Raw genomic sequence first — 23,179 nt, 5'->3', positions numbered from 1 at the left:
CTCGGGTTGGGGTCAAGATTAAAACATGACTGGGGCTTTCACCAATGATGCACCAGACCGTGAGAGATGAGGCAGGAGTCTGCGCACAAACAAATGTTGACATCTTGTGTGCAAACCATGACCTCACCACAGAAAAGGACTTTGTGCCCGCGGGGGGGAGAGGGAGATGAAGCTGGAGAGAAAGTGGATGAGGTTTAAGCCTCTTATTTCCTCTTGGAGGAGGGAGGGACAGGCTTATGAAACAGTGGCTTTAAGAGCATTCAACGTACAGCCAGAAGATCAGAGGCTCGTGGCTCACCAGGAAGAAGGAAGAGAGAGAGAGAGAGAGAGAGAGAGAGAGAGAGAGAGAGAGAGAGAGAGAGAGAGAGAAACCCGTTTCCTTTGTTACCCCCCCATTTAATCCTGCGTCAAGCAAGAATTAAACTATCTACCTCGTAATTGCAAATGTGGTGACTATTTTGGACGCAAATCAAAACACACAGTCACCCGCCCCAGCTGCGTGTGTCTCACAGCATCAATTTGCCCCCACGCCACCACCACGTTCCCTCTCGAGATCCGTAGCTCCGCTCTGGACAGTGGGGGGAAATCCTTAACTGAATTGCGTCATAGATACGTCAATAAACTTTCATTCACTTGTGATCAGGTACCACGGTAGCCGCCATATTCGCATCCATGGCAGGGTAGCGGCGCTCTCGGGCAAGCCTTTCACGGTCCATTCATTGTCGTTCGCTGCTCTCCGCGCCGATCCCCACCCCGATAGAGGTCCGCTGGGCACACGGCTTCCATCTGACCGTCGCAGCACAAGAGTCGGATTTTCACTCGGGGGGAACGACACAACATGCAACGTGGAGTTGGGCTTTAAGGAGGACTGCGATGCCTTAGACTTGGGGAGAGAGGAATCCTGGCACAAGATGGAGGTAAACAGCGTCAGTAGTGAGGTGAGTTCAACAAACGCCGGGGTTTGTCTTTTGATTTTCACGGGATCGGTCCTGGATTGTGCTGCCCTGATAAGTAAGCTTGCCCTGCGAGGCGGAGTGGAGCTTAAAACCGCGTCACGACCCACAGCGCACCGTGATGCATGCTAACGCGTTAGCTCATGCTAACAGCTGGTTAGGTGTTTATTTTTGTTGCGCCCTTTCGCCTTCGCTCTTTTCACAGCCGCGAGTCTGTGCCGTCACTGCTACTTGGTATTCCGAAGAGGTGGTTGACTTTGCCGCCGGTGACTTTCGACTTCCTCTTTGCTTTTGTTGTTATTTACACTTCTCCAGTGGAGTTTGCTTCGTAGCTAGCTTAGCGCATGTAGCCTTAGCGTGTGGTTAGCCTGCTAGCTGACAGCGCACTGGCTTGAAACTTGGGAGACAAGTTTTCTTCAACCTCCGTCGCCCATTTAATGGAACATCTGGTAATTGTTTTAGAATTTTAAAAGAGTCGAGATAAAGTAATTCGGCAACTTTGAAAGTGCACGTTTACGGCATTAAATGTGGCCAAATGTCTTCACATCTGACGCCTGGCGAGTCAGCAGTAACGTTAAGTGCATTAGTGATGCTATTACTTAGTACCTAATAGTGATCAAAGCTTCCAGTCATATATCGTTACCAGTTCATCTCCGCGGCTGACATAGTTGGATAACCTTCTTACATTAGCGAAGCAGCGTTGTGATGAAAATAACCACTTCACATTGTTTATACCACGCTATAACAAGAAAGTGTTTGTGACGGGAAAGACTCCATTCCTTAACGATGATGACTTTTACAGACGTTGTTAAAAGTACAATGGTTCGGCTTGTCTTCAAATAAGCCGTGTAATGCGGTAACGTTTTGTTATGCAGCCATGCCACACTCATCTCCCATATCTAGATTTTGTTTCAGTGTTTAATATACAAATGAGTCAGTGACATAGAAAAATAAGCCCCTCTGATCTATTCCAACCTCAGCCATCATTGAAGAGGTTTTCCACGTCGCTTTCCAAAGGTGTTTGTTGTCAGGTTCATGCCAAGGTTATGAAAATGCCCAGTTATTGATCATAATGGCTTTTATTCCCCTTGCATCAGCATGTTTTGAAAAGTTCAGGTCCAGCACTAGAAATAAGCACTTTAATCTGCCCTTCGCAGAACGCTGCCCCTATTAAAGCTGCCAAGAACCGATGTAAACATTAAGCTTAGCCACTTAGAACAGTGTAAGCAGCGATGCCGGACGGTTAATCCGTCTCAAATTGCTTACGAGACATTGAAGATGTAATTTATTGCGAAGCAGTTTCACACCAGCATCCATCGATTGTGAGACGGTGCTGCTATGATGTGTAGCTGTCAAACACTGCTTTCAGATGGCTGAAGAAAGGAAGGGAGAGAGAGAGAAAAAACCAACAAGTTCACTGGCGCTCTAAGTGTAGGCTGCACTCTGTTACAAGCCTCGATGAGCCATAGCAAAGGTGGGAGTGAAAATGTATGTGTGAAAAATGACACAAGCGCTGCTCTGGCTCTGGCTCTGTCTTGCCAAGGATGCTGCACTTCTGATATGTAACAAGAATTTCAATTTTGACACTTTTCCTCCTTCTGGAGTATTGTAATCTTAAGCGTGCACCTCGTCTTGAATGCGATTTTTATTCATGTATTGTCTCGACTTAACGCCGAGAATCTCAGGAAAAAAATTGCTTTTCTCGGCCCCTGTTGCGAGCACGTACGTGAGTGTATGTCGGTGGCTCCACCCACCGAGTGGGCTTGCGTAGTGCTATGACTCATCCCCCCGCTCTCTCGCTCTCTCTCTGTTCAGAGGCTTGATGGAATTCAACACACAAACACACTGGACTGAATACATCATGCAGACTGAGCATCAGGGCTGAAGTGAAACGCGTCGCGCTGGTTTGTGTTGCGCGCGGCCGCCCCTTTGTGTTTGCTACGCACGCCGACACTAAGATGTCTTTACTTTAATCCACTGATAGCATCGCTGTCTGTCGCAGCAGAGATGCTTAAAACAAGCCAGCGTCTGATTGAAGTTCACAGTTTAAGCCAATGCATTTGGTGTAATTATCACGTTATTATTTTTTCAAATCAGAGATTCTGGAAGGGGCTTGGAAGCCCAGTTTGTGCCACGAGGGGCTGAGAGGTGACTGCAGCCTGAGGGAACGTCAGGATCTCCCAGTCCAGGCAGACATGTTGCTTTTGCTCAGCCTGGGGGGATTAGGCTAGAATGATAATAACGAAGGGGCTCTATGGGGTCGGGATGAAGGCTTGACAGCTGGACAGGCTTAGAGTATGGAGTCCATAGTGTTTGACAACAAATACAGCTGCCTCTCGGAACCGAGGGGGGGGGGGGAGCGACCCATGTGACTCGCCCGTTTCGGTCACGGTGCGCCTTCGTACACTTGGGCGTTTGCGTGGGCCGTCGCGCTCACGGTCCACCTCCGCTTAAAAACAAGGCCGGACAAGTCTTGTGAGGGTGCCCACCGCGTTCAAGTCCTCTGATTAATGTTGTGGGTTTGGCTGCAGGTCAATGGGCATCAGATCATGGACGAGCCAATGGAGGAGGGAGAGCCGTTCTCGGACTGTGTAAGTAATGACGGGCGCGGAACACATTGTGTTTGATGTGTACGGTCTTGTATTTTCACGCCGACTGTTTGTGTGCAGGATGAAGGGACATACAAGGAGATTCCAATCACTCATCACGTGAAAGAGGGCTGCGAGAAAGCAGATCCTTCTCAGTTCGAACTGCTCAAAGTCCTCGGCCAGGGCTCTTTTGGCAAGGTGAGGAAAAGAAGCGCACCAATGGAATTGCTTCCTTTTGCACCGCCGTGGGCGTCTGTTGCTAAATTTCCACCGCGTTCTCTCCCTTTCTCTCCCTACCAGGTGTTTCTGGTCAGGAAGCTCCTAGGTCCTGATGCTGGTCAGTTATATGCAATGAAAGTTCTGAAAAAGGCATCTTTGAAAGGTACAGCGACGCAGATCACATTGCAGCGATCTTCCCGCGTTAGCAGCGCGGCGGTGTTGAGTTTCTCCCTGTGACTGTCCTGACTCTGCTCTGTTTCTCCAGTCAGGGACCGGGTTCGCACTAAAATGGAAAGAGACATTTTAGTGGAAGTCAATCATCCCTTCATAGTGAAATTGCACTACGGTAAGAGCTGCTGTGCATTTGCACGCCATACTGCATACACTTTACCACTGCTTCCAGTTCGGGGATAAGCCGCTTACACACATGTTCACCACAACATGATTGACAGCATTGACTCGAGGATAAAAAGTATTATTTTACATAATGGGATCTGTCGCTGCAAGATCAGCCTTGTCATGTGCAAGTCAATTTTTTTTTCCCGATTCATTTTGTTTATATGGGACATAGACATGATCATTACACCTAGGCTGGTTGAGAATTGGTTTAAGTCCATTGTGCATCTGGATAGTATGATGCCGTTTATGATGGTCGGTGTGTGTGACACTTTTTAGTCTTTCTCTCTAATTTTTAAGCTGCAGCATTGGATCACCTCATGTCACATTCACACATGAGTTGGACATTAAACTTTGACCTGTCACGTTTTCCATCAGCCTCTGATGTGCAGCAGTGAGTGAAAATGCAGTTGGGGGACATCTGTGAGCAAAATAACTAATCCCACTTTAAGGGAAGGCTGTAAACATGGCGATGTTGAACAAAAAGTAAGAACCAAGGGAAGCTAATGAAGATGTTCCAACAGCATAAATATTATTGTGGCCTTCTAACGGAAGGATTGAAAGGAGTCCGATTTAGGTGCTGAAGCGCCATTTAACATTCCGCTTTTTCTTGGTATCACTTGGAATCCACTTGTTGCATTTAGCGAGAGGCAATGAATAGACTTTACTATAAGTTCCTTTAACTCATTTACTCTTTACTGTACAGTGTTGTATGCATTTATTCAGTATTTCAGATGCTCATGACCTTCATTTAAGAAGACATTGTACTGTCACTGTGGATCCTGTTTATTTTTTGTCTATGTTCATTGATTAATTGGTCTCTGAGACTTGGAAGAAAAAATAGAGCTTTTCCTGTAAAGACAATTCATTGGTTTCTACACCAATGAAGCTCAGCCTCAGAAATACCAAGGACAGCCAGAAGGAGCTTCAGTTTTATGTTTTGCTAAAAATGTCTCTTTTTAGCTCTTGCCTTTTTTTAACTGATACATATATACATGGCTTGTTACTATGTTTAATTCAGCAGGATTTCCAATTCATTGTTTCCTTTTCTTCCTCTCAGCCTTCCAGACTGAAGGGAAACTGTATTTAATACTGGACTTTCTCAGGGGAGGGGATGTATTCACTCGCTTATCCAAAGAGGTAAGCTGACGTCCTGTTTCCTCGCATCTCATTAAACCTTTTTGCACATTTTTCTTCCCCCCTCTGGCCGTAACAGAACAGATTGTCTGAATAGTAAATTGAAAAGTACAGAACATCCTTTCTGTCTGTAACGAAATTAAAAGGGCTCTATTTTGAATCTTCCCGTTTGCATTTTGAAATATTTGTCAGCACTCGTGCGTCAGTGTTCCCCGCAGCACTATTGATTTAACAGCTAACAAATGGAGCAAGTGTGAATTTACCACACAGAAGTTGTTTTTTGTTTCGTTTTTAATGCATAAACACCGACAACAAGTCATTAGTCCGCCCTGCCTTTTATTTATTACTACCTTAACTCCTCATATGAATGAACTGCTTTTCACAGAGCCTTTGTTGGCCCTCAGATCACTGGTTACTCTGTCAGTAAGCGGCTCAGATCAGCTCCTCTCAAACGCCTCCAGGGAGCTCAGAAAACGTTGTGCGTTCTCTAGACAGAACCTTGTGCTGAAAGCGCGTCTCAGCACTAAAGCGCTAGCTGCCGGCAACGTCACTTTGACGGCTCAATGAAGCGAGTAACATGTTTGAAATGTTGAAATCTTTTGTCTTTGTCAATGATGAACTGTTTTTTTTTTGTTGTTGTTGGTTGCAGCACCTTTGTATCAAAGTGTGTGTGTGTGTGTGTGTGTGTGTGTGTGTGTGTGTGTGTGTGTGTGTGTGTGTGTGTGTGTGTGTGTCTTCTTTTTCTTTGAATGTCTCTCCTTCTCTGAGTTCAGAGAGTAAATTTGTCCAGTTCTCATCAGGTTATGTTTACAGAGGAAGATGTGAAATTCTACCTTGCAGAGCTGGCCCTGGCCCTCGACCATCTGCACAACCTGGGTATAGTTTACAGAGATCTCAAGCCAGAGAAGTACGCGCCGTCACCCTTCACCCTAAATACCTTCTTAAGTAAATGTTGGCAGATTTTTAAAATTCTATTGATTTACCATTAGTATGGTTTAATTCCAGTCTAGACAGTAGACTGTTTTGCATGTGACTTGACAGCAGGTGACAGCAGCATGTAGCTTTTTCTTCTTCTTTTTTTAACATTGAGCACTTGTTTCCTGTGCGTTGCTGTGAAGTCTTAAAGTTATGTTTTGGACACAGAGAGCTGCTAACTGTCACCAAAAGTACTTTCTGCTGCTGTGCTACTATACTTCAGAAAGGAACACCGTTGGCGCCTGCCTGATAATCTACTGTAATAAATTTTGAAGTACATCAGGACAAACGATTACAATGTTCAAAAAAGTTTGTGACTGTGTGAGGAGGAGGAGGATGAGGAGCAGGGGGAGGAGGAGGCGGCACATTTTATTGTTCCGTCTATGAACTATCAACCAGGGAACTCTTAATGTTGCTTTTTTCATCAGCAACATTTTTTGCTGTGTTAGTTCTCCTCCCCCCTGCTGGTGCATTTCCTTTGCCGCTGGATGCTGCAGGATGTTCAAAAAGAAAAAAAACTTGGGCAGGTTGTTTAGAATTTGGATAAACATTTTACCCACCACCATCACTCTAACTAAATTTGGTTTCTTGCTCATCCAAACGTTTATCCAGCTCAACTTTCGCTCACAGGGCTACAGTCTTTCATTTTTTATTTTATTTTTTTTAAAACATAACAAGTGCTAATTTAGCACTATGCAAACGTCTCTTCATTAAAATGTTTTCCAAACGACCCCATTAAAAAAAAGTCTAAAAGAATTTTGCATTTCAAAGCATCTGATGTAACTCTGAGCAAAGTGTCCAGCAGAGTTGAATGGCAACACCTGTTCTTGTCTTTCAGCATCTTACTTGATGAAGCTGGACACATAAAGTTAACAGGTAAGTTTTTCCTGCCAAATCTAAAATGTTTAAATGAGACATCATTTAAGCTGCCTCTTAACTTATATGAGCATGTTAAAGAATAACATATTGATGCCACAGTTTGTTCAACTTCACATCCCACCTTGTTGAATTCACCATTCTTATTTTTGCTCTCCTTTGCTGCCAACGCAGACTTTGGTCTGAGTAAAGAGTCAGTAGACGCTGATAAGAAGGCTTATTCCTTCTGTGGTACGGTGGAGTATATGGCCCCCGAGGTGGTCAACAGGAGAGGACACACGCAGAGTGCAGACTGGTGGTCACTAGGAGTTCTGATGGTACGCAAAATCCCTCCGACTGTCACTCTGGAGAAAAAGCGAAAAACAACTTCTGTGTGGCATGGCGGACTTGTGTCTCACTGTGTGTGTGCATGTTTTTTTTTTTCAGTTTGAGATGCTAACAGGGACATTGCCGTTCCAAGGGAAAGATCGCAACGAAACTATGAACATGATTCTAAAGTGAGTCTTTTTTTTGTGCGCTGATAATTTAGTAGAAATTAGTTTTCGTCCATAATCCCCCATAATCATTATTTTTCCTTCCCTCTGCTCTAGAGCGAAGCTGGGAATGCCCCAGTTCCTGAGTCTAGAGGCCCAGAGTTTGCTGAGGATGCTGTTTAAACGGAACCCTGCCAACAGACTAGGTAAGCCTGCGTTCGCACCTGAAAGACTTGAAAGAAAAACCAAGGGAAGCGGGTCAAGCGGAACCCCTCGTGTTACCGCGCTCACTTTGCCCAAGCTTGTTGCGTTTTGGCATCCGCACGGCATCACATGTCGGGGAAACCCCCCCCACACCCCCCCAAACCCCATCTCCCTGGCGAGAGCCGTGTGTGTGTGTGTGTGAATGTGTGATCCTCTCAAAAAGAATGAAAGGAGTCGAAACGTGCCAGCAGCTCGACTGAACCAGAGTGATCTGTGTCTGCAGGGGCCGGGCCCGACGGAGTGGAGGAGATCAAACGGCACTCTTTCTTCTCCACCATCGACTGGAATGTAAGAGCACACCAAGAACACACACACACATTCATTTCTCACATACACCACTCGCACACACAGACATGACTCGCCAGCTTCTGCTAAGGATTCACACCTTACAAACGGTTGGCTTGGTGACTAGCGGCCACCAGTCTTGGCCATGCCAGCTATGTTTTTGTGTGTGTGTGTGCATGTGCGTCTGGGCAGAGGGCCAGTTCTCGCTGTGTGCGCTCTAATAGCCCCGCACGAGTGTTTAAGAGCCAGCAGGAAGCTCTTGGCCGGACCCGGCTGCAAAAGAGACGGGGAGGGGGTTAATCTGGGAAAGGGGGTCCTGGCTTCTGTTTCGCATATGCCGACACGCTGGAAAAACAGGCTGCGCTTGTATTTTCATGTCAAATGTTTAATATCTACACCACCCTGATTTGTTTGCCTTCTACTTTTTTGTCCTCGCTTGTGTAGAAACTGTACAGGAGAGAACTGCAGCCCCCATTTAAGCCTGCAGCAGGTAAACCGGATGACACGTTCTGCTTTGACCCAGAGTTCACCGCTAAAACGCCTAAAGGTAAACCTGCACCCACGCACGCCTGCGTTCTGGTCAAATGCTTTTTCACTGTAAGATCAAGGGCCTCTCCTGCAGCTACCGGAAAAAAAATACCTGCAACTGAGCGCTGACAGTTATGAAATAATTCTAAATATCTGGTGTGTGTGTTTTTTGTTTTTTTCAATATGTACACCTATAATGCTCCTTCTGTTGTATTATTCTTTGTTTGCTCAGACTCCCCAGGTATTCCTCCCAGTGCTAACGCCCACCAGCTCTTCAAAGGCTTCAGTTTTGTTGCCCCGGCCCCGATGGATGAAAACAAGAGCTCCCCGCTGATCAGCATACTCCCCATAGTTCAGGTGAACACAAACACACACGCGCTCATTAAATGATTCAGTAGTGAATAAATTATTGATTTTAATGACCATGGTAACATCCACTCTGACCAAACATCTCCTTTTTAAAAAAACATTGTGTTTTATCAATATTATTAATGTATTTTATTTATAGGTGCCTTTTGAAACCTCCAAGGGCACCATATAGAATAAAAAACAATTAAAAAATATATATCAACAATAGTGAAAAAAAAGGCATTTTTAAAAAAAAAAACTTTCGCGTTCGTGCACTGTGGAATTTTAACACCAGATTGCCGTTTTTATGCCAAGACCAAAGATTTTGCCACGTTCCTCTCACTGTTCTCACACTGTTCACCTTTCCTCTGGGATGTACGGAAGAAAATAAAATCACACAGCGTCATTGCCGGCCGTAGTCGATTTAAGTGGACGAGCTATGCTGTATTAGCTGATCGCCATGCAATAGATTTTGAAAAACTGAAAATGTTACTGAAAATTATCACAGAAGATAACTCGTCGTTGCACAACAGCCACTCGAGCCTGTTTTTTTTTTTTTTGTCTTTTTCTGGTTATTGTGTAACTCTGGATTTTTATAATTAGACCCCCGGTGTGGCTTCGCCAACCTACACGACAGAAACATCAAAAGTCAGTGGAACTACGACAGTGCAGATATAATCAGGTTTTGACTAATGTGAAGTATTTGAGGTGCAGTGTGGAGGTGGAAGAGGAGGAGGAGGAGCCGCAGCGTGACAGCAAATACTGCTGCACGTCTTTGCCAGACAGCAGCAGGGTGAACAGGCTGCGTGTGGGTGTGGGTAGGTGTGGAGCACTATCCTCTGGACTCTGAGGAGACACCTCGCTGATACCGCCGGTGCTGGTAGGAAGTGCACCGGCCACGTCCGGAGGGTGTCATGGCACCAAGCAACAAGCGATTGTGAGGAGATTCACAAAAACGTGACAACCTTTTTGGCTTTTTTTTGTTTGTTTTTTAAAGCAACTTAAATGTACATCGGAGCAGATAAAATTAAGTGCACATGGGGTAGATGAGGTGATAAATGTAGGATAGGCACCAAAACGGAATGTTAGCAGTCGCACTGTGGAGAGAAAATCAGAGTCTGTAGCCTTCATATGCAACTGAGCACCCAAATTACACCCTTCTAAAGATAATAGTGCGCTCTTTGTCAAGACTGAGATGTGTTACATCAACATAACAGCTTCTTTGTGCGCCGTTGACTCGCTCCAACTCAAGACGAGCTCACGTAGACAGACAGCGGTTGCGTGTGATTTTCTCGTTTTCTCTGAAGCGTAACGCGCCCCTCTTTGGTTGTTCTAAAGCAAAAAAGATTTCCGTCAATGCACAAAACCTTCAAGGTTTAGGGAAGTCCTGAGCATCAGCCTGATGTGGTGTTACAGTATCGACCTTTAACAGGAGACGGTAAAAAAAAAAAAGGAAAAAGTGTGAGGCATCCATGATGACATACTACAGACAATTATTGAATTTGTGGTGCAGAAATGTCAGATGGATTACAATAAAAGCATGAAAGACTGGCTCACCCAACACACACAAAAATACAAACATATCTAATTTTAAAATCCAGTGGCTAGATAATATAAATACATATATGAGTACTGGCTACATGAAGATTTGAGGTGATGTATTTCATGCTTTTTTATACAGCTGCTTCATCAGTATGATTGCTGCTGGAAAAAAGATGTGATCATACTTTCATAATGTGACACACAAACACTTTTGACACACACGTTTCAATTGTAGGCCCTCTACCTTCAATACGTGCAGATGGGGCACCGAGTTATTTACTGTGGATAATTTAATGGGTCATTCTTCTAAGCAACCTCAGCCCAGTCAGATATAACTAAAAAAACTAAGAGAACACCTTTAAAAAAAAACAACAACAACTGACCTTTGAAACCTGCATTCCCTTTTACTTACATACACTTAAACATGAATAAAAATGTGTGCTTTTTGTTTTTTGTTTTCAGTTTACAGCACAGTTCTGCTTTTAAACCAACCCAAATGTCAACAATTAACCCAGGGTGCACACACCGCTATGCAAGCCGGCAAGGAAAAAAACAAACACACACAGTATCTGTAATCAAATAAATCGTTGACTAAAACGCAGTGTTCACTTCTCTTTCAATGGAGCAGAAAAATAAAAATTGGTCAGTACCTTTTATGGTGTCCAGAGATGCTAACAGCTCGCGGCTGTCCGTCCAGAAGGTGGCGGTAGCAGTAAGGCACACACACTCACGGTGGATTTTGTCTGAATATCCCACGTAGACAGAGGAACAATGAAGCTTCCAGGATGGCTCAGAGTGCTTTCCGGTAGTTTTTTCTTTTTTCTTTTTTCCGGAAATTCGGAATACGTCCAGGCGGAGCTTGTGGGGTTAGCTTGCTTAGCTCACTACCGCTCGCCTCCCGTCCACCGTTACTTAGTCACTCGCTTTGCGAACGAGTGGCTTTTTGAGTTACATTTCCGAGTTACGTTTCAGTTTGTAACTTCCATGAAATGCCCTCTTCGATTAACTTGCCGTAAATTCTAGTTTTACGAACAAACTTTTTTCCACAGCGGCCTCAGTTCAAGCTCCCTCATTATGTGTTCACCTGTGCACCCGTCGTCTTCTTCTTCCCTCCGTTTAATGCGTAGACACGCGCACCAATTGTTCGCAACCTACGTATCTGGTATTTCTCAAGAAATGTACCATTCTAAAATAAATCTGTTCTCACCAAATTAAATGAAATAATACACAGACAATTTTTTACATTTTTAACATGAATGTTTTTTGTTTTTGTTTTTGTTTTTTTTTAACCAATGAAGCTCAGGTTTTTACCGCAAAATGAAAAACGCGTATTTAAACGTTTGTACCGTGTCCACATCACACCACCACATCAACATGTCACATGAATGCTGCACCAGCACAGTCAAAATGTCAAAGGCACTTTTTTGGGGTGGGGGGGTTCTTTATTATTGTTTCTCCGCTGTCAAATTTGAAGCGTTGTCTCGTAAGAGGGTCACGTGACATTCCAAATCTTCCCGCCTCCAGATGCACGGCGGCTCGGCCAAGTTCTCCGACCTGTACGAGCTGCAGGAGGACATCGGGGTGGGCTCCTACTCCATCTGTAAACGCTGTGTACACCGAGTCTCTGCCATGGACTACGCTGTGAAGGTAAGACAGCACGTCCACGCATCTTATCACACACGTGCGATCGGATAAAAAAAAAAAGAAGAAAAAACACGTTAGAGTCAAACATGACAGGAACAGAAGGACATTCTGACTACTGCATTCAGTGTGGGGACAGTTTTGTTAGTGTTGGCATTTTCTTGACACATTTTCTTTGTACCACATGACAGAATTCCTCCCAGTCTTAGTCGAAAAGAAAACATATACACATACATATCCGCTGTAAACAATAGAAATATATTTATGTTTGTCTGGAATCTGAACAGCAATTTGTGCAAACTGCAACCTCACTCGCAGAGATGTTTAATCAATGTGTCTGTCACCTTGCATTGAATTCTACTAAATGCAGTTGTGGTTTTCTTTAAGTTGAATTTACATCATCGACCCGCCTGGATACAAAATTGTTCCAATTGAAATGTGTAGGTGGTCGTTGAAAAGAACCACGCTAGCAGTCGTGGTGACACATGACTCCAACTGATTCTTTGTTTGTATTGGTGCATAACAATAAATATGCAATGTTCAATTTAGTTAAAAGCCTGTGTGTGTGTGTGTGTGTGTGTGTGTGTGTGTGTGTGTGTGTGTGTGTGTGTGTGTGTGTGTGTGTGTGTGTGTGTGTGTGTTAAACAAAATGTAAGTGAATAATTTGACTTGTAGCAGTGTGTATAGCCTGATGATTCATCACAGTTTCTGACACATATTATACCACAAACATGACAGACGTTTAGTGTTGATAAATGACCAGGAGAGGGCAGTAACGATTTGACACCTGAAGCCATAGCCAGGAACGCTGAGATTTTAAACGGTGTAGTAAAAGCAGCAGATGCTTTAAAGCTGTTTGTTTGGGGAAAAGAATAAAAATAAAAAATCCTTTTCACTTCAGATCATCGACAAAATCAAGAGAGATCCCTCTGAAGAGATCGAGATCTTGATGCGATACGGGCAACATCCCAACATCATTACCCTGAAAGACGTGAGTTATATTTTGTTACCTCTATGAGTGTATTGATCCTTTTTTTGTTTCTTTGTTTGCGCAGTCACATTAATGGATTTTTGTCCGTCCCCATGTGTTGTCGTGCGTCAGGTGTATGATGAGGGCAGGTACGTGTACCTTGTGACGGAGCTGATGAAGGGTGGGGAGCTGCTGGATAGGATCCTCAGGCAGAAGTTCTTCTCCGAAAGAGAGGCCAGCGCTGTGCTCTACACCATCACCAAGACTGTTGACTACCTCCACTGCCAAGGGGTAAACAGAAAACACCTGTCGGAGCGTCGTTGGTGCTGACGCTTAGTCCCGCCCCTTTCTCAATAAATTCCTTTTCTCTGTTGACCACAGGTGGTTCACCGAGACCTGAAACCCAGCAACATCCTGTACATGGATGACTCGGGGAACCCCGACTCCATCAGGATCTGTGACTTTGGCTTTGCCAAGCAGCTCCGGGGGGGCAATGGCCTGCTCCTCACCCCATGTTACACCGCCAACTTTGTGGCGCCAGAGGTGAGTGGTGGAGGGGCGGAAGAGAAGGAGAAGAGCAGAGGCTGCAAAGAGGGTCTTCACTTTGTAGCATCTGCAGCATTTAGACACAATCTCCTGTTCTAAAATCATCTGTGTTGGGTTCCTCTAGGTACTGATGCGGCAGGGTTACGATGCCGCCTGTGATATCTGGAGTCTGGGAGTTCTCCTGTACACCATGCTGGCGGGGTGAGTCCTCTTCCAAGTGCGCAGATTGAGCAACGGGGGGGAGGGCAGCTGCCGTATTTTTCAGGGTATATCACCTGTCAAAAAACGCGTCATGAAGAAGAAGAAAAAAACATAGTCGCACTGGACTATAACTCTCATTTTTTTGGGGAACTATATTTTACAAAATCCAACAGGCGTTGCATATACGCTACAGTTGGCACCATTTATTCCACAGCTGCTTTTGCACACGTCCCCAATATGGCGCTGGCCAGGGGCTAACACGAGTCCACACTGACTCTTGGTATGAACAGCCACGAACAAAGCATAGCATGTAACGTACACGGAACATATTAGTAACGCGCTAACACACACACACACACACGTGCGCGCGCGCGCGATTTAACAGCAATATCGATCTCATGCTATCTCACTGAATTCTTCATCCTCGGTGTTTACTTCTGAACAACTCCGCCACCTCCAGAGGTAGACGGAGCACTGCTTCCTCTTCTGCGTGGCTATCGTCAGACTCGGCATCAGTCCCAGTACTGTATATATTTTAATATATACGCCTCAGCTCAGTATAAGTCGCATAACCAGCAAAGCTATGGAAAAAAAGTGTGACTTATACCCAGGGAAATACAGTAGTTGTGTTACGTCACCGTCACATGATGTAACTGCCCTAAATTGTCGCGCACGGTTGGCCTTTTAAAAGCATTTTACAGCTAGCTGAGTTCCACAAACAAGCTCTTATTATGCTCCTATTAATATTCTTTTTTTCTTTTTTTAGATACACGCCTTTCGCTAACGGGCCAAATGACACACCAGAGGAGATCCTCCTCCGGATAGGATCTGGAAAGTTCTCCCTGACAGGAGGCAACTGGGACACTGTATCGGACACCTCCAAGGTGCACACACACACACACGCATGCTTACCAGTTTGTTTCCTCTTGTGACTTCAGCCTAAACCCATTGATTTATGTTTCCATCTACTCTCTCAGTGCCTTTGACTTATTCTTGGTTTGAGTCGCCGGCATACAGCAAAACACCATTGTTAGAAACTCTACAATTCATACACACACTCAGACACACACCTACCTGTAACAGTGGACGTGGCTCTGTCTTCTAGGACCTGCTCTCCCACATGCTCCACGTGGACCCTCACCAGCGATACACGGCCGAGCAGGTGTTAAAACATTCCTGGATCACCTGCAGAGACACGTTACCACACTTTCAGCTCACACGCCATGATGCACCACACCTCGTCAAGGTGAGTGTGGACCCTTCTCCCCCCCCCAAAAAACTCAATTTATTACGGCCAAAGGACGTTAATTAGATGGATTTGCTATTATGTGTATTTCAAAGATCAGGCATGTTGATGTTACTTTAGTTTGTACGTCAAAATACTCTTGTAGTTCATGTTAGTCAAATTATTAGTCCAACGTGTTTCCCGATGATGTCAGCGCTTCTGAACACTACATTATATCTCCATCATAAGGAGGGTCTTGAGCCCTGGCGGTGCCTCTTGACATTTCTAAAGCCCAATCCTCAGGGATTCATTCTCTTCTAATCTGCAGAATCACTGCTGCTGGAAACCAGAGTGCCATCTATTTCTCCATCATATCTTTTCAGTGTGCAGGTCAGGAAAAAAAAGAGTCCCTTTGAAGGGAGTAGATGACACCGTTGGTGCTCCAGCAGGATAAAAACCAGAGGGCATCTCCTCCAGGGAGTGGATTGCATTGAAAGGCTTTTGGCCTTTGGCCTTGAGTCATATTTGTTACACAAAAGAAAGCATCACGTCAAATCATGGAGGAGCCATGTGTAGATGTGTTTAAAGATACGAAAGGGTCAGAGCTTCTTTCTCCTCCTTATGCCGTTTCTCGCGACCTCGGTGCATTTAACCTTTTTAGAATTTTGCTAGGGCTGCAACGATTCCTCGAGTAATTCCAGTAACTCGATTACAAAAATAATCGAGGAATTTCATCTGCCTCCAGGTGTCGTTTAATTGAATTTAAAGCTCACGTTTCGCACGGACTCTCTTTAGTGTGACACAACATGCTTCCATCACAGGCCATACACCCAATCCTAGACGGAAGCGGTCTTTTGGCAGCGCGGTTTCACACTTCTGGAACGCCTCTGAAACGCGCCCGCACCACGCCTGGTGTGAACTTGCACACTAACGTGAATGGCCGCATTTCTGCTGCGGAGCGGGATTTAACTAGTAATAAGTTTTATCCAATGAATCGTTGGAATGTGCGATAGAATAATCAATTTTTGCCGTCAGCTGCCTCTATCTCGCTCGCGCTGAACTCAAATCTGTTTCTTGAACAATCTGAGCTCCGCGTGAATAATATTCTGAACACTTCAGAAAGCTGTAGAGTTATTTGCTAACTGTTGATCACATCTTGGTGAATCAGCTTTGAGTCGCCCCCAAAAAAACAATTTGATCTTAGCGGACGGGACAGAAATAGGCAACAAATCTGGAATGTGTGAATCCAGCCGCAGACTCCCTTTGACGAGGGCAATGTTCTGTCTTCTCTCTGGGAGAATCATCAAATTTAATCAGCAGAACTACCAAGAAATGTATCAAACTTGCCACGCAAGGGCGTGAGTCACTGGTGCACTCGTCAGTGTCAATGTTGGAGTCACTGACTTGCCATCTCACTCTCTTAGTCATGAATCCCAGCGCTGCCAGCGCTTTATTTTTTGCTCTACCCCCCTCCACACACACACACACACGCACACACGCGCGCGCCCACGTCGTTTAACTGCGATTCAGGGTCTCGACTAGAAACGATTTGTAAATTTCCTCCTTAAAGGAGGCGCCGCCATCGCTGGCGGCTGCGTGCCGCAGAGTGCGCAGTGATTCAGAGGGGCAGCCGCTCAAAGAGCCGCGAGTGCGGGCGGCCAATTCCGCCAGCGCTTTTGCGGCGGTGTGTGTCATCTCATGACTCATTCCGCGCAGGAGGGGAGGAGTGGGCGGCGACTCGCTGCACAAGCAGATGCGGGTGCGACAGCGACGTCGAGTGAGGCGTTGGCGTCGCCCAGAATCGGATCGACCTGCTGGGATGACTGGAGCGCCGGGGCTGAAGCGCGAGTGTTGTTTATTCAAATGAAGGAGGAGTCGCCATGGCGACCGCGGGGACTCTTAAGTCACCACCGAAGTCACCCGTTTATAAGTCGGATCGGTTTCAATTACCCACTCTCCTCCTCTTCTCCTCCGCCAGGGCGCCATGGCGGCCACCTACTCTGCACTGAGCCAGAAGACCAGTCAGCCCGTGTTGGAGCCCGTGGCGGCGTCCAGTCTCGCTCAGAGACGCAGCATGAAGAAACTCACCTCGACAGACATGTAGGCCAGCTTGACCCCCTTTGCCCGCCCCACACCTGAGCCCGCCGACCCCTCCTCCGCCCTCCACTTCTCCACCTCGCTTCGAGTCAGACGCCCAAAAGATGTAAAAGCGCGGGAAAAAAACCCAAAGTCCAGGCCAGTCCGACCTCCTGTCTCCCATATATTTTTTTAAAAGTCTATTTATTTAACACACCCAACTGACACACACACACATGGACACGGACACACTGGACTGAGTTGCAGGAAGAGGGGAGAAGGTCCCAGATCTGTTACAGCTTCGGGAGACAGACTTGTATTTATGTGCGTGGCTGTCACATGCACTTGCCCGCCTTGCCTTTCATTCTTTCACACTCACACACACACACACACTCACACACACACACACACACACACACACACACACACACACACACACGGGGTAGGGGGGGGAAGAAACACACACCAGCTGATGTTCTCCTTCACTGTGATTGGCTGATTCAAAGCTGCTTCGGTAAACTGTGCACCCTCCCTCCCCCCACTGCTCTCCATCTGCGTTCGGCCTCCCTCAGTTGCCCCCCCCACCCCCAAAAATAAAAAAAATCCCTCCACCCCCACCCCTCCCCTCCCCTCCTTCCTTGTTTGCTTTTTGCTCTCTTTAACTTCTTTTCTTCAAAGTGAAGTAATGGTTTATGTGTGCTGGCCAGATGATATTGAATGAGGGACGTTCTGAGACCGTTTGCTCCAAAAGAAAAGGAAGAAAACGGTTCCTCTTAAGAGGAATTTTGACTAAAAAAAAAGTCCCTCATGATATAAAATCATCTGCCTGCACTTTTAACAACATAAAAGCATGCAGAACCTGTTTTCTTTCCCCTTAAAACTCACTCTGGCTCCTGTTATGTTGTAATGCTAACAGTGTGTCAAAAGAGTTAAATAAGCTGCAGAAAAAAAGCGTTCGAAGGCGAGACAACGTGATGACGATGACACAAAATCTTGTTAGCAAAAAAAAAAAAAAAAAAGAAAATAAATAGCTCATATGGAGAGTTCTATATGAAGATGGAGATGAAGAGCATGTGGGGGAGTGGCAGGGGTTTCTCTGGGGGGGGCAGGACGGACCCTGTCGAACCAGAGGCTTATAAAAAAGATTCCATGGATATCTCTTTAAAAAGACATTGTGAAATTGTATGATATTGTATTTATTTCATTTGATTTTTAAGATTCTATTTTTCTTTCAAGTTCTGTATATATGGACATTAAAGATCATTATTGACATGCATTCAGTGTGAACTGTCTTCTTTCTTCCTGCACCGCTGCTATCTTCACTGCGTGGCCCAGGGGCTGAATCCAAAAAACAAATTGTATATCTAACGTTTTATTTTAATGCCACTTTTCGCAAGGTGTTTTTCTTGCATCTTCACCACAGAGTATTTCTTCAGTTTATAGTGAGGACTCGGCTTTATTCAGATTGTTTGAACTTTGCTCAGTGGCAGCCAGTCAGTTGAGTCTCTATTCCACATATTGGAACCACAGACACAAGAGGGGCATGCAATAAACATTTTTAAAATTCTTCATGAAGTTCAGAAATATATTTATCCGTTTAAACTTCAGGTCAGTTCATGTTTGCAAACTGTCATCACTAGCTCAGTTCCTAAAGGTAAAATTGGTAATAAGTAATCAAGGATTTAACACATTCAATCATTTGCATTCTCAGCGTTTTTTTATAAGAATAAATAAAGAAATAAAATATTTTCAAATATAGTACTGCAGCTTGAAATTGTGCTGCACTCACAAAAATGTGTGTGTAGTATTTAATGCCAAAAATAATAAGATATTAGATGTCAAAGTCAATGCCAAGGGTCGCTACTTTGCATTGTAGTAGCATCTTTTGTTTTCTCCATCGAAACAGAAAATGCAAGGCGCGCTAGTGACCACTAGGTGGCCACACTGCGCAGCACAAGAGTAGCCGGGGAACGCGCTGTCCCTCCCGGGTCTGTGTCCTGCCCTTTATGCAAATCACACAGTCCCGCCTGCTTCCATTTTGTCTGTCCGACCCCCCCCTAACTCCCCAGAGAGGGAGGTCGCCCAGCCAGACCCGCGCTGTGTGTGTGTGTGTGTGTGTGTGTGTGTGTGTTTGTTTGGCCAAAGTGAGGACATGGTGATCGGTCTTCACTCTTCCTCTCAACTTGGTCTTTTTTTCATCTAAAGAGTGAGGAAGTCATTTCAGAGGTGATGTATGACTGGAGGTTACGCTAAGGTTAGCCTTTGCTATATTGCGGCTCGTGATAGGGTGGCCAAAGACGTGTGTGTGTGTGTGTGTGTGTGTGTGTGTGTGTGTGTGTGTGTGTGTGTGTGTGTGTGTCAGAGCTGTCATGAGCAGACAGCAGGGGATACAGACAGGAAAACAGATGGATTGAGGCACGAGGGCTGCTTCCATCACTTCACTGCAGACGCACAAACACACACTTGCGCGTGCACACACACAGGGTCCACGGGCCAGCTGTTGTCCTTTTTCTGCAAGTGTCTGAGCCGGTACACCCCCTCTATACACAACTACCACTCCCACACACAAGCACACACAGGCGCACATGCACACATAAATATGGGGCTTTCCATCCTGAATTAGATGCATTTTGCAGCGGGCCCGGGCGCTGGGAGGTAAACAGCGGGGCTAATTGTTTTGACATACTGCTCTTTGTTTTGGCCTCTTGGTGCTAATCATCCACTTGGCTGATAAACACGCCTGGCAAAGGGAAAGGCAACGTTTAGAGGAGCTGGAGGGAAGTTTTGCTTTTCTGTTTTTTTGCAGGAAGAGGAGGACAGGTGCGGCGGTCATACCTGCGGTCCGCATTTTTCGCTGGCGGTCCAGAGTTCCCACAGTGCCTCCGCTGTGGATAGGTAGCCTCCCGCTCAGGTGTGAATCTATTTATCCTCATTAACGAGTGTCTCCCCAAAGTCAGCCAATTAACACGCCGCCGCTAATGAAGCCATTAGCTGTCAGATGAGGTAGAGGCAGCGCTTGTCATCAGTCCACTGTGTGTGTGTGTGTGTGTGTGTGTGTGTGTGTGTACGCTCCCACACACACACACACACACACACACACACACGCACACACACACGCACGCATCCACCACTCTTGCTGCTAATAAAAGGGAGAGAATTAATGGAGTGAGCGTGTGTGATAATGAGTTAATGTGGAACAAGCAGGACGAGCAGTGATCAGCCCTCTGTCTCAAATGAAGATATCAGACACAGTGATTTACTCTGCGAGCCATAAACAGAGCGCTCAAATATAGGCTACCACTCATTCCCGGGTGTGTTTGTGTGTGCCCGCATGTGTGTGTCTGTGTGTGTGTGTGTGTGTGTGTGTGTACACGTGTAGCTGACAACACGAGGACATAAATCACTTCCCAGCACAAGGTTGCGGGGACCCGTCAGCCTCATGGAGACAAAACACGTGTCCCTCAGCGTCAACTATTAATTTTAGCGCGACATCTTTTTTTTTTTGAGGAAGAGCTTATGTTTGCATAATGGTTTGGATTTAAGTAAGTGGGATGACCAAAAGGTCTCGGGCGCTCGAGCTAGTTTTTGCTTTTGCAAGATCCTCAAGGCCCACATGAACACCACCGTGCATGACCACTCCATACCACCTCAAAATTTGCTTTTTCGGCCCGGGTGAAAAAAGAAATCCGATTATCACCGAGGGTTCACTTGTTCCCTAATGAATTGCTCACGCGGCGCAACCTTAATATGGGAGCGATTGGCCAAAACACGACTGCAGCGGTGGCCTCTTCGTAGGGGTCGCTCGGCCTCGACACCTCTCACACTGCTTAATTGTTTTGTCAGTGCCCGAACATAAAACCGAGGCTCTCCTGGAAGACGGAGATCAAATTAACAGAGCGGGATTCCATTATTATTTTTTTTTTGCAGTCGTAATTATTCTTCTGCGCTCCCAATATTCCCACGAGCTGGAAACACTAACCTATATCACACGTAGCCCCGCCCACCGCTGCTAAGCCCGGGCGGCCCCGCCCGGTCGGGGGATGCCAGAAGTGGGGGGATGTAAAATTGATTTTTACATTACATGCTTAATTGTATTGCAGATCCTTCCCATCCTCAGCCGTCCTCCCCCTCCGCCTCCTCCCTCACTCCCCCCCACCCTCCTCGCTCTGCCTCCCGCCTCCTGCGGTTGCTTGGCGTTGCCGTCGATTCCGTCCTCTAACACGGCAGCCGGCGGAGGTCCTGTGCCCTCCAGTGATCACTTATCAAGTTGGCTCGCGCTCACTTTGAAGTTGTGTCACTGTTGCGGCTCATTTGGCGGCCGCCACTGTCTTCAAAGGAGGGGGAAAGTGCTCGGCGCTAATGTGGCGGCGGGCGGCGTGTCCAAGTGGATGTGCTCCTTTTTCAACAGGTGTAAAAAAAAAAAAAAAAAAAAAAATGAAATTCCATTAAGGCTTCAGAATCAAATATTTACTTCAGAGCTGCTAGACTTCAGAAGCGTTTGCTTACAAAATGTCCCTCACTCGTCTAGAAATGTGTTGACAACAACAACAACAACAACAACAACCCGATTCCACCGTGTGTGAACGCACATTCACACCATTCCATCATCCCATGTGGAATGGGGTATGTCACTGGTCTTCATTAATATTCCACAGGGGATCTGGAGTCAAGGCTACAGCACAGCACATAAACATCATCTATTTAATAATTACTAAATCAAATATAACGTTGAATTTTGAGTAGAGTCAGATTTTTGGTCAAATCCGGTTTATTTCACTTGGAATCGTTTTGCACTCCTCTGTCTAATCACATGTTCCAGTGCTGCTGTTATTTCAAATGTAGTTCTTTTTCATTTTAGCGTTGTTACATTTGATTTTCAAATATCATTTAAGCTTCCGTAAAACCAGCATAGCCTTAAAAACTGAATCCAATCTCAAGTGGTGGAAGCTGAGAAAATTAACACAGAAACACACTGGCGTCATCTGCATATTTGACCATCTGTGTCTTTTTGACCTACAGGAAAATCTTTTCCTTGGAAAAGCCGGGAAAGTCTTTTAACCTTTTAATCTGACGGAGCCAGATCACACCTGCAGGAGGCCTGAAAGACGGGGCGGGGCGGGGACTCATCACGTGACCTTGCAGCACATTTGCTGGGACTGGAGAGGCTGGCGGTGAAAGAAGAAAAGGAACTTCAAGGAAAAGGCGATGAAGTCGGCGCTCGGCCGATAAGTGGAATTATATGCACGTTTGAATCCTGCTGTTTGGTTGCCGCTTGTGGTCTCCAAGCAGCATCTCCACTGCAGCCCAGCGCCTCCCTTCCTCTAATTAAAGAGATATGTGATGTCCTCTCTTTCACCTCCTGCTGAGCCACTTTTACTGCAACCATCATATCAGTGGCTCGCTCCAAAAAAAACGAAAAAAAAAAAAAAACTTTAATTCTGCTTTCGCAGAAACCCTCGCGCATTAAATTGAATCCCCTTTAATCCCACAGTGTTCCATTCATTTTAGTGACTTTCAGAGACAAAAATAAAAATAAATAGATAAGCACACTATAAATAAAACCCTGGGAAAACAAATTTATTTGAAAGAACTCGCTAGCCGCTCCCCTGCACCTCTCTTCCTCCTTTACACTTTTGACTTGTTAACTTTCAAGTCTTTGAAAGACGATACAGTGGAGAATCAAAGAGAAACAGAAGGGTTTGAGATGAGACGCAATTACCAGGAAAGGTGTGAGTCAGCTGCTCCCATTATCCCCCCGCCGGTAAACAAAGCGCCCGTCCTCCATCCCAACCGCCGCCGCACCAGCCACCGCCGCCGCTGCCGCTCCATTGTTGCCTATGATCAGTCCGCTCTCACTCAGGATCTGATTCACGGGCTCAATTATCTGCTGGTGCAAAGCCGAGTCATCCCACCTCGAGCATTTGGAGGAAAATAAT

The 23,179-nt window shown here is 45.7% G+C and overlaps 2 protein-coding genes across 7 annotated transcripts in view; one reads left to right on the top strand and one right to left on the bottom strand.

Moving 5' to 3' along the window:
* Positions 1–23,179, bottom strand: part of sh2d1aa (SH2 domain containing 1A duplicate a) — a 144,744-nt gene that overhangs the window by 98,568 nt on the left and 22,997 nt on the right. The gene's annotated exons all lie outside the window — the stretch shown is intronic.
* rps6kal (ribosomal protein S6 kinase a, like) lies at positions 629–18,519 on the top strand. Of its 6 annotated transcripts, none has more exons than XM_076043353.1 (22): positions 629–938; positions 3,485–3,544; positions 3,623–3,739; positions 3,842–3,923; positions 4,026–4,106; positions 5,217–5,296; positions 6,067–6,200; positions 7,107–7,144; positions 7,319–7,461; positions 7,571–7,641; positions 7,735–7,823; positions 8,105–8,169; positions 8,611–8,713; positions 8,927–9,051; positions 12,109–12,231; positions 13,127–13,216; positions 13,328–13,486; positions 13,577–13,738; positions 13,866–13,942; positions 14,709–14,826; positions 15,048–15,188; positions 17,146–18,519. In XM_076043353.1, the coding sequence occupies exons 1-22, from the start codon at positions 912–914 to the stop codon at positions 17,269–17,271; spliced, it is 2,211 nt and encodes a 736-aa protein (XP_075899468.1). In that variant the 5' UTR covers positions 629–911; the 3' UTR covers positions 17,272–18,519. The 6 variants fall into 6 exon arrangements, with proteins under 6 accessions (XP_075899468.1, XP_075899465.1, XP_075899467.1 ...); XM_076043350.1 differs by having other exon boundaries at positions 775–938; positions 6,094–6,200; XM_076043349.1 differs by lacking the exon at positions 629–938 and adding an exon at positions 1,067–1,402.

Source organism: Nelusetta ayraudi, unplaced genomic scaffold, assembly GCF_046127955.1.
Source record: "Nelusetta ayraudi isolate G7.1 ecotype Tasmania unplaced genomic scaffold, CSIRO-AGI_Nayr_v1 ptg000075l, whole genome shotgun sequence".
Taxonomy (NCBI): Eukaryota; Metazoa; Chordata; class Actinopteri; order Tetraodontiformes; family Monacanthidae; genus Nelusetta; species Nelusetta ayraudi.
This window is presented reverse-complemented; position numbering and strand designations above follow the sequence as displayed.